Source organism: Myotis brandtii, unplaced genomic scaffold (assembly GCF_000412655.1).
Source record: "Myotis brandtii unplaced genomic scaffold, ASM41265v1 scaffold274, whole genome shotgun sequence".
Lineage (NCBI taxonomy): Eukaryota > Metazoa > Chordata > Mammalia > Chiroptera > Vespertilionidae > Myotis > Myotis brandtii.
Genome location: NW_005360425.1, coordinates 3,023,444 through 3,035,109, shown reverse-complemented (window position 1 = coordinate 3,035,109; position 11,666 = coordinate 3,023,444). Strand labels below are relative to the sequence as shown.

General features: G+C 42.4%; 1 protein-coding gene across 1 annotated transcript in view; it reads left to right on the top strand.

Annotated features, from left to right (window-relative positions):
- The first annotated feature begins 1,539 nt into the window (after nt 1-1,539).
- Nucleotides 1,540-11,666, top strand: part of GNL2 (guanine nucleotide binding protein-like 2 (nucleolar)) — a 21,921-nt gene continuing 11,794 nt past the window's right edge. Inside the window, exons 1-5 of the mRNA XM_005868618.2 lie at nt 1,540-1,742; nt 3,713-3,797; nt 4,695-4,789; nt 6,594-6,733; nt 9,628-9,812. Coding sequence (XP_005868680.1) covers nt 1,679-1,742; nt 3,713-3,797; nt 4,695-4,789; nt 6,594-6,733; nt 9,628-9,812 — 569 coding nt within the window. The 5' untranslated portion in view covers nt 1,540-1,678. The remainder of the gene's footprint in view (nt 1,743-3,712; nt 3,798-4,694; nt 4,790-6,593; nt 6,734-9,627; nt 9,813-11,666) is intronic.

Here is an 11,666-nt window from a genome sequence, read left to right as displayed (position 1 = left end):
TCTGAGATCAATAAAAAAATATATTTTAAAAAAGTGAGTCCATTTTGGCCTATTGTTTATTTTTTTATTTTTTAAATATATTTTATTGATGTTTTACAGAGAGGAAGGGAGAGGGATAGAGAGTTAGAAACATCGATGAGAGAGAAACATCCATCAGCTGCCTCCTGCACACCTCATACGGGGGATGTGGCCGCAACCAAGGTACATGCCCTTGACTGGAATCGAACCTGGGACCTTTTAGTCTGCAGGCCGACGCTCTATCCACTGAGCCAAAAAGGTTAGGGCATGTTGTTTATTTTTTTAACAGCAGGAAAGACTTCTCCCAGTAGGAAGGGAGGCCAGATAAAATACAGGATGCCTGGGTAAATTTGAATTTCAGACAATACATTTTTCTTAGTATAAGTATGTCCAAAATATTGCATGGGGCATACTTATACTAAACGTTATTCATTGTCACCCAGCTGGGCGTCACTTAGCAATTAAGTGTTGACCCAGGAACCAAGAGGTTACAGGTTTGATTCCCGATCAATATGCCTGGATTGTGGGCTCAATCCCCAGTAGGGGGCGTGCAGGAGGCAGCCAATCAATGATTCTCTCTCGTCATTAATGTTTCTATCTCTCTCTCCCTCTCCCTCTCTGAAATCAATTTTTTTAAAAAAAGTTGTCTTTCTGAAATTCAAACTTAACTGGGCATATTTTTACTTGCTAAATCTTGCAAACCTACCAGTAGGTAACATTTGAACTGAATGACTAGGAGGGACTAACTAAGCAAAGATTCAGGGAAAGAGTGATTCCAGCAGAGGGAACATCCAGTGTAAATGTGAGAATAATCAGAGGGAGGGAGGTACAGATGAAGTCAGATAAATAGGCAGGGGCCAGATCATGCAAAATTCTGTAGGGTTGACAAGGAGATTTCTGTGTCTGTCTGTCTCTCCCTAACTCTAAACCATTGGAGTTTTAAGGAGAGAGTGACAAAATCTGATTGATATTTGGCTGCTGTGTGGTCAGTCACTTTAGAAGGCCTTAAAAGACAAATTCAGCCCTAGCTGGTTTGGCTTGGTGGATAGAGCGTCGGCCTGCGGACTGAAGGGTCCCAGGTTCGATTCCAGTCAGGGCACATGCCTGGGTTGTGGGCTTGATCCCCAGTGTGGGGCGTGCAGGAGGCAGCCAATCAATGATTCTCTCTCAACATTGATGTTTCTATGGCTCTCTCCCTCTCCCTTCCTCTCTGAAATCAATAAAAATATATATTTTTTAAAAAGACAAATTCAGATAATTAAACTTAAGCTTGTGCCATTGTCTTGGGGCGAGACCCCTGTATTTGGGGGTGGACCCAACTAGGAGCTCTGGGCCCTTGGACTCAGTCTAAAAGGTATCTAGGCGGTTGCTATGGAGGGGCAGCTTGGCGGTTGCTAGGGAGAGAGAGGGGCACGGCCTCCGCGCAGGTCCTGGTCTAAGCGGCGGGGGCGGGGGTGGAGCCAGGAGTGCGGCGGCGCGCTCCGCGCGTTCGCAGGAAGTCGCTCTGGGAAAGACCGGGCGCGAGCGGAAGTGACGTCGCGCTCGCACACGTGTTCTAGCGTAGTTCACGCGGGTCACTTCGGCCGGGTTCGGGAAGTTACGAGCTCTTTTACCTGAGATAGGCCGGACCTAGCGCTCCGGTCCTCAACCCGTCGGCAAGATGGTGAAGCCCAAGTACAAAGGACGGAGCACCATCAACCCGTCGAAGGCCAGCACAAACCCGGGTACTGGCGGCGGGCTCGCGGAAGGCGGAGCTTGAAGGGAGCCGAGGGCGAGGCTCCGAGGGGAGGGGGACACGCGAGTGGTATTGCTCGGAGTGACCTGGAGCCGGGTGGCTATTGGGGAATGAGCAGGTGGCTTCTTTCGGAGGCACTGAAGGGGGCTGGCGTCCTGCACGCCTGTCAGGGCTGTGTGTCAGGCCCCGGGTCTGAGGTCGGGGCAGGGGGACATCCGGCCTGGCAGCCGCGGGGCGGCTCCCGTTGTGGGGTGCTGGGACTCGGAAGCTCTGAGTCGGAAGGGGCGGTTCACCTTGACCTCTTCTTGTGTTCTTGCGTGGATCAGGTGTGGCAGCCCCTTCCCCAATATATTGCAGTCTTGGGATGCTGCACCTTTCCAGCCCAAGGAATTTCCAGGAGTAAATTGGAGTCAGATTAAAAGGGGTGTAGGCCAGCCCAGCTGGCCCTTTATACTTGACCACGCTTGCCTGCCACCTAAGCTTTGACCATTTAAATGAGAAAGACATTGTAGATTGGGCTTTTGGAGTCATCCCATGCAGTAAAGCGCAGAGAAAACCCTACATCAGTGGTTCCCAACCTTCCTAATGCCGCGACCCTTTAATACAGTTCCTCATGTTGTGGTGACTCCCAACCATAAAATTATTTTCGTTGCTACTTCATAACTGTAATTTTGCTACTGTTATGAATCGTAATGTAAATATCTGATATGCAGGATGTATTTTCATTGTTACAAATTGAACATAATTAAAGCATAGTGATTAATCACAGAAACATATGTGTTTTCCGATGGTCTTAGGCGACCCCTGTGAAAGGGTCGTTCGACCGCCAAAGGGGTCGCGACCCACAGGTTGAGAACCGCTGCCCTACATCAAGGTGTTTTTGAAGCTGTGTGTGGGTTTTGTGGAGGTTCCACTTATCGGAGGAACAAGATAGACTTTGGGGGAGCCCCTTCCATTCAGGTTTAGTTAGTAAAACTTTTTGTTTTTATATATGATTTGAAGTTTTTGATGATTTTAATTCATGTCCAATGTCGTCTCTGGATTACCTATAAATTGTTCAATTTGGGTAGACTGGAATCTTAGAATGTGAGACCCCAAAAGGCCCTTAGAGATCATGATGTTATAGGTGATGACACAGCCAAAATAGGGGAAGTGGCTGTCACTGTTGGTACAGTTAGTGAGCAGTAGGGCCACCAGTCCTGTGATTTTAGCCCTTTTTTTTTTTTTCTTTACTGCATCGCTTCAAGAGTAGACGGGTGATTTGAAGGGATCCCAAAATGAGAAACTAGGCTAGTACTCCCATGCTTATTTGTCCTTCTCTTTCTCTCTGAGACGTAAGGCAAGAATTACTAGCTGTTGCTCAAACTAAAATCAAACATTAGAAAGTTAGGGAACCGGTACATTAGGAACATGACTTTATCAAATTAGTCTCCATGGTGCTTTTCATGTGGCAGACACTCTATTTTTGTTCAGCTGAGACCCAGAGGTAGGTTCTTAGAAGGTAAGGCCACAGATGGTGATCAAATGCTTTTGTTCGAATAGTGGCTTTGCCTTTTGGTACTCTGTGACCTTGGACAAAGTGTCCGAACTCGGTGCATCGTTTCTAAGCCTGCAGAATGGTGATAGTGTGTCCATCTTTATAGGATTGTTGTGTGAATTGCATGAGATAGTGCCTGTGATGTGGTTAGGACAGTGCCATAGTTAATGCTCAAAAATATTAGCCATGATCATTATCAAGTTCAACCCCACTGAGGATCAGAGATTAGGTCAGCTTTGTCATGCCATGTAGCTCCCAGGAATAACTGTTGGAACAACACATGGAGAAAGTAGAGATTTTGCCATGAGGTGTTAGCCTGCCTACTCTTAAGTGAACTAATTAGTGTGCTTGAAGCAATGTTCATACTTAGACTTGGTTATCAAATAGTGTGCAGTCAGTCAGTCTACTTCTGTGTTTCCTAGATCGAGTACAGGGAGCAGGAGGCCAAAACATGAGGGACCGGGCCACAATCCGGCGCCTGAATATGTACAGGCAGAAGGAGCGCAGGTGAGCATCTCATCCCTACATTCCCCAGAAGGAGTAGTATGTTTTCATATATCATTTTATATGGGTATTGTTATGATAAATTGTGAATTTGGGGTTCAAGATGAGGGTAGTGGGTGGTGTAGTTGTGTCATTGTACTCTACAACAATTAGAGGTCTTGTTCCTCACAGCCTTGGCCTCCAAGAGTGGCATATTAAATCTCAGGTTAAGTATCTGTCAGACAGAATCTGGTTTTCTTTAACAAACCAGATTTTAGGACTGTAGTCATAAAAGCAGCCAGAAAACTTGTTTTTTAATGCCAAACGTTTGATCACAACTTTGTGACACTTGAAAACTCATCACAACTCTGAGTTCTGCTGAAGCAGCCTCTATAGCTGGGACTTGCTGAGTTGTGGCATTTTGCTGGCTGGTCTTAATTTGTTTAGTAATTAGAATCTCCATCCGTTCTAAAAGATGTGTCTAAAACACAAATGTCAATGAACTTAATCTGACTTAGTCACCTACCCTGTAGTGTGTTTTAGAATTTTGAGTTCCAGCATAAATCACCCTCTACTTAAAATTCATTTAAAGCAGCCTTCAAATAATTACTCAAAAAACTCAAGTATGTCATTTTTTTTTTAAAGCAAGAAACAGTAAACAGATTTTTAAACATTGGCATTATTTGTTACTCATCTAGCAGAAATCATTACGTGCTCTGTTGCAAGAGGATAAATGGCTTTTGGACAATCTGTTTCAAATGTAGAAGTACTTTTTGTTTACTGAAATCTGTATTTCATGATCATTTAAAACAAAGAAAGAAAAGAAAACGTCCTTTTGATGGAAAGGGTGTTCTGTAAACCAAACTTTGCTGTTGCCTTTCTTCTGTCCTCACCCAAAGCCTGTTAATTTCCTCAATTTAGGAACAATCGTGGTAAAGTGATTAAGCCTCTGCAGTATCAATCATCCGTGGCTTCTGGCACAGTGGCAAGAGTGGAGCCAAATATTAAATGGTTTGGTGAGTATAATCTGTTACTTTAGCTCTACAAAATGTGTGCTGTGTGGAGAAGGGTGGGATATTCAGGTGTCTGGAAGGCAGGAGTTTTGGGGTGAGTGGAACTGTCAAGGATTATATGAGAAAGGGAATGAGAAAAAGTGCATAGAAAAGTAGAGGTGAGAGATTTCATCAATAACTTCTTTTTTAATAGAACTCATGGTTGTTAATTGTAAGTGACCCTCTTAAGCAGGTAAGACCACCCTAATGACCACCATTCATAGACCTTAGAACTGTCATCTCTTCGTTTCTGGTCATCTGGACAGGTTACTGTTTGAGAGGTGCCTTGCGGGTGTGTTTGGGCTTCTGCTTGCAGAGTGAGTGCTTTCGCTTGGAGTTCCTCTGAAACACTGTCTGTAATGGGGCTGTATTTGAACTGAGTGACAATGTGGGTTCTTCCCAGGAGTGAGTAGAGTATCTGCAGTCACAGAGCGATCAGGCCTCCTTTGGAAAGTCCACCTTCCTTTCAGCCTGGGCTTTCAGGCTCTCTCTTAGCCACTGCGAGGTGTGTGGGCCTGCAGGTGATTGGACCCCTTTGTCGGTCTCGTGTTTGACCTCTCTGCTTGGAGGCTGATGGCAACTACCTTTGAATATCTCCAACGTCTTTGGATGGGATACCCCCTAGGAAACTGCAACATAGAAAAGCGTCAAAAAAAAACTCCATAGATGCCTTCAGCATGGTGGCTGGATACTGTGACTCCGGATCCAGATCACCTGGGTTTGAATCCTCTAGATGCTACCATTTCTGTGACTGGGCACGTTATTAAGTCTGTCTGGTCATCAGTTTCCTCATATCTAAAAGGAAGATAAAAATGGTACCCATTTTTAGTGGTAACTAAATGAGTAAACCCACGTAAAGTGCTGAGAATAGTGTCTAGCTATCTGTAAGTACAATATATCTAAGCATGAACTGCTGTCACATCAGAGCAGTCATAATCAACATCTTCAGTTTTGTGTTGTGCTGCACCATACCGCTTAATTGAATACATTCTTGGGGATCTCTCCCTTACAAGGTGTTCTCCAGCTGGTGTTATATACCTTTATTTTGTTCCCTTACAGTGATTTATTAGTTTATTTACTAGTCCCTTCAAACCCTAAAAACAGCAGCCGACTCCTAGGTTCTGTGCTTTGGGATTCCTTGTGTATACCAACTAATCAGCTGTGATTGGCTCCAAATTTCTTTGTCAGATCTAACAGGAAGTAGGACATTTGTTAAATCTGAGTTCCATTCAGTGATGTTTATTTTTCAGTTTCATCCAGTTAGGAAATTGGGCTTGGAAATCTATTGAAATCCTTTATGTGTCTGGGTTGATGGATTAGTTCATAGTGTAATGAGTGCAGGAGAGGCAGTTTTTGTTGTTGTTGTTTCCTCTTTTTTTGTTAATCCTTACCCGAGGATATTTTTTCTATTGATCTTTAGAGAGTGGAAGGGGGTGGGGGGGGGGAGAAACATCAATGTGAGACAGACGCAATGATTGGTTGCCTCCTTCATGAGCCCCCACTGGGACCAGGGATTGAACCTACAACCCAGGTCCAGGAATTGAACCCATGACCCTTCAGTGCGTGGGCGGACAGTCTAAACCCCTGAGCCTCACTGGGCAGGACTTTTTCCTCTTAAGTTTTAAAAATGACTGCATGGATGAATGTATTAGGTGTTTTGGTGAGCAAGGGTAATGTAAAATCTTGCCTTTCACTCTGTCATTGGGAAGATGGATGCAAAAGCAAAAAGAAGTTTTTTAGTAAATGGCAACATTCTTTTGTAAAACAGGAAACACACGTGTGATTAAGCAGTCATCATTACAAAAATTTCAAGAGGAAATGGATACAGTTATGAAGGATCCTTACAAAGTTGTCATGAAGCAGAGCAAGTTACCCATGTCTCTTCTCCATGATCGAATCCGGCCTCATGTAAGATGGAGATATCCCTGGGAATGGAATTTCATTGGCAGAGCCATGCAGATTCTCTCTACCATATCTGTCTATTGTTTTTTCCATAGAGAATAGTGACTTTAATGCAGAATTGGTGAGCTTCCTGAGACTTCTCTCTTCACCGTTGTTAGGGGGTCTCACCTTTCATATGAGTCGCATTCTGTCAGGGCGGTTCAGTAGTCTGCTGATGAAAGCCCTGGCTTTGGAGTGAGATCTGGATTTTATCTTTGCGCTACCCCTTCCTATGGCCTTCCGTTACATTTCTCTGAGCTTTCACTTCCCCAGCTGTAAAATCAAGATAACCCACCTTCTCGGGTGACTGGATGCAGATGAGACGTCAGTTAAACTCCTGGCACATAGTGAGCACTCAGCCCGCCACCTAATAGATCATAGCTATCACTAATGTTTTGAATTTTTTTGTAGGCAAACTTGTTTAAGTGGCAATTCCATTTAACTTTGGGGAAACATAGAATTAGGATTGGGTTGTTAGGAGGGAGAGTTTTGTTGGTGTGTATTGCAGCTTTTGTGAGATCCCATGGAGATTCTTTTGAGCTGAAGGAAAGGATGCTGGTCAGATTGATTGTTAATCATTGAAGTTCAAAGTACAGTAAGAACTGAATCTGGCTTGAGTAGAATGAGTTTCACACAGAATCCAAAAAAAAAAATGGCCTAATGTTTTCCTGCACATTTTTACTTACATTGAATAATAATTCCCAGAAACGGAGCCAGTGCATAAGCTTCAGTTCCAGTATAAGGAGGGGAGGAAAACATTGACATGCATACATGGATTAACAGTTCAAAGAAAAGTGTTTACTTGCAGAACAAAATAAAAACCAAGGCCTGGTTATTGCCTCAGGTTTTATCAATTAGGCTTTGTTTTATGACAGACTGGAAGAATGGCACCTATTAGGGGAATGACTGTTTTCTTTCAGGGAAACACATGAGTGTAATTCATGAACCACAGACAAGTTGCTCATTTCCCTTGTTCCCTTTGTCTGTTCTCCCTAAAGCCATCTTTCAACAAACTATTGAATCCTGTTTATGGGAAGAACAGAGAGGTTCTATTATGGATTTACTGAGTTGTTGCCCATTCCAGTCTTTCAGTGCTTTCAAAACCCAGTGCTTAACTATCTGCTCTGAAGAACGAAGGCTCTGCAGCCAGAGCAGTCAGCTTGCATTTTGATGCAGATAGGCACTCAGAGTAATTGATGAGTTTTCTGCTTTAGTCTCAAGAAACTACCTCTTTTTTTTTTTTTTTTCTGTTGTTGTTTTCTTTGTTAATCCTCACCCGAGGATATTTTTTCCATGGATTTTTAGGGAGAGTGGAAGAGAGAGGGAGAGACAGAAACATCGATGTGAGAGAGACACATTAATTGGTTGCCTCCTGCGCACAGGCCAGGGAGGAGCCTGCAACCGAGACTGGAATTGAACCCAGGACCCTTTGGTCCACAGGTCAACGCTATAGCCACTGAACCACACTGACCAGGGCGAAACCGTACCTCTTTTATGTTAGCATGACATCTGCTACATGTTATAAAATCTAATTTAGAGATTGCTGCAGAGTGGAGTCAAATCAGATACGGTTTTCACTTTTGCACACTTAGCTAAATGTGCATTATAATTATTATATTTCTGTAGCATTATATTAAAACTACTTATTTTGTGTGTGCTTCGTATGTACCACATATTACTGTTTTACTGATGTGTAGATTTATGTACACAAGTCCATGTGTACTGTACTTTTTAGGTTAAGAGATTTTCAATGATAATTTTGATCATCATTTCCCCAGTGACATTAGAACCTACTTCCAATGTAAATGCATCCATGTTTGGAGATGTTCCCTTGTTGGAAGGTAGCAAGTAAAACTGAACTAAGAGCTGTGTTAGAGGATTTGAGGAAATGATAACAGCTTAAGGGTCTTTAGGAGTTGGAGGGAGGATCTGTTAAAGTTTAGAAGCCACTGGGTTGTTCCTTTATCTGTGTTAGTAGCTGTGCTTACAGAGGAGCTTGTACCGAGGGGCAGAGGGTGTTGGTTTTTTGTGTGTGTTTTTTTTTAAGAATATCATCTGCCGGCTGTTAACATTCTGTTACGTGATAGACGCTAACTCAAACTTTGACTTTTATCCGGCTTCAAAAATTCCTATGCCCGTGACTCCTTTACAGTCACATCAAGTTCTAGTTAGTATCAGGTTCCTTTTATCACATCTAAACTATTATTTTGGACTTTTGCTAGATGTTTTTCATCTGAAGGCTTTCCATGTGCATTTAATAAAAACGTTACCTAAATTAGGGAAAATGTTATCTGAAACTAAAATGCATCTTACAAAACAAGCAATTCCTTTTAGCCATGAAAGAAATGAACTTCCAAGAAAAAGTTGGCATTTACAGTTGGTTTAAAAAAAAACACATTCGAGTATGATCGTCCCTGACAAAATCTGTGAATTTGGCGTATTTTATGCACTTGTTTGAAAGCTCACAAAAAAGTCAGAAAAGATAAGTTAATTTTCAGTATTGTAGCTTTAATTACATTTGACTAAAGTTTATGATAAATGAAATAAAGCAGAGTTTTTGGCAGGTCTTGCACAACTATTCATATTTGCTTTGACTTTTTTTTTTTTTTTTTTTGCTTTGACTATTTGTATTACTTTTGTATTATCTCCAAGGAAGTTTGCAGAACTTCAGAGTAGAGGAGCAAGTGCCTTTGCTATTTAAGTAAGCATTTCTGATTTGAAATCAGGCTGCATCCATGTTGATTTTGGTGTGGTTTGAGCTTTGGGAGAGTAAAAGCAGAAAGCCTTTCCTAGGTAGGTTTTTAATTTTTTGTGTTATTTTAGTGTTTTCCTTGGTTTTACCAATAATTCTTTCTCTTTAGAACTCAAAGGTGCACATTCTCGATACTGAAAGCTTTGAAACTACATTTGGCCCTAAGTCTCAGAGGAAGCGACCAAATTTACTTGCCAGTGACATGCAGTCGCTTGTAGAAAATGCAGAAATGTCCACTGGGAGCTATGACCAGGGCAAGGATCGGGACTTGGTAACTGAAGACACAGGTGTGAGGTACAGTTTTGAAGTTCACATAAGTCTCATCATTTGCTCTTCCGCAACAAAACACTTTATCTACACTTACTCTGCCTGTGCGAAGCTCAGTGACTTAACTCATAGGTGGAGAGTCACCCTCTTCCCTTAGACTAGAAAATGTAGTGAAATTGAGGCCAGACTGAATAATTTAAGGGGACTTGTTTACTACAGGTCTCTTCGTCCCCAAAGTAAAAGTAAGTAACATTTTCGTCTTCATTTTAAGACCAGTATATTCTGTCACGGACAAATTAGGAAGTATAGTTAAGGTTGAAAAGCAGCAAAAAATAAGAATTCATAATCCCAACCTCTGTTAAGTGTTGTGAAGATCAGGGCTTCCTTAACCAGAAGTCTGGACCACTGGGGATTCATGAGTGGCCTCTGAGGTTTCTGTGACCCTTTGAGGATTTATGTACATATATATAAACGTGGTCAGATTTTTTTTGTTTTTATTTTTGTTTTGTATTGTTTTGGGGAGGTGGGAGGAGACAAAAGGTCCATACATTTATCATATTCTCATAGGGGTTCCATACCTCAAAGAAGGTTAAGAATCAGTCACCAATACTTATTTTCTTCTAGATCTTTCTTACACTCAGTTTTTATTTACAAATATAATACCCTAAGACTGTACTTGAACTTGCCTTTTAATACATTTTTTCAAATGGCTAAGAGTATGTTTTCATGTCGGTCCTTAACAGCAATGTAATATTTAATGTCAGAGTAGTGCTTTGCTGTGGCCAGTCCCACTGTTGGACATTTACACTGTTTGTTTGTTTTTTTTTTTTTAATATATTTTATTGATTTTTTACAGAGAGGAAGGGAGAGAGATAGAGAGTTAGAAACATCGATGAGAGAGAAACATCAACCAGCTGCCTCCTGCACATCTCCTACTGGGGATGTGCCCGCAACCCAGGTACATGCCCTTGACCGGAATCAAACCTGGGACCTTTCAGTCCGCAGGCCGACGCTCTATCCACTGAGCCAAACCGGTTTCGGCTACACTGTTTATCGTTAGAATAAACCATCCGTGTGACCAAACCTTTCTCATCCTTAATTATTACCCAGAGGTAAACTCTTATGGCGAAGGTCACTGTATGAAAAACTGTGCCTGCATTGATGAGCGGCTGACACATTGCCCTCCAGAAAGGGGTCACCAGTTTAGTTTTCTCTGGCAGTGCCGGATAGTCCCCATTCTTTCTCTTGTGTCTTTTAAAAAAATTGACTTTTAGAGAGAGAGGGAGAGAGATTTGTTCCACTTTTTAAAAATGTATATATTTTATTGATTTTTTACAGAGAGGAAGGGAGAGGGATAGAGAGTTAGAAACATCGATGAGAGAGAAACATCTATCAGCTGCCTCCTGCACACTCCCCACTGGGGATGTGCCCTCAACCAAGGTACATGCCCTTGACCGGAATCAAACCTGGGACCTTTGAGTCCGCAGGCCAACGCTCTATCCACTGAGCCAAACCGGCTAGGGCTGTTCCACTTATTTATGCATTCATTGGTTGTTTCTTGTATGTGCCCTGACCAGGGATAGAGCTGGTAACCTTGGCATATCGGAACGATGCTCTAGCCAACTAAGGTACCCAGCCAGGGCTCTCATGTCTTTTAAGGGCCTTAGCAAAGAGGTGTTGTCTCTTGAGTGCAGTAATGCGACCTCAGTGCTGCTGTTAGCCCATGCCAAGCTATGGGCCTCCCAGAGGTAATGTCAAGCCATTTGAGGCCTAGCAAAAAGAGGCAGCAAGTTCATTTATTCTTATAATTGTTTGAACTTTTTAATTGACTGTGTTCTGCTGATTTAAATTATTCCCCCAAAATGTACAGTAGGTAATAGA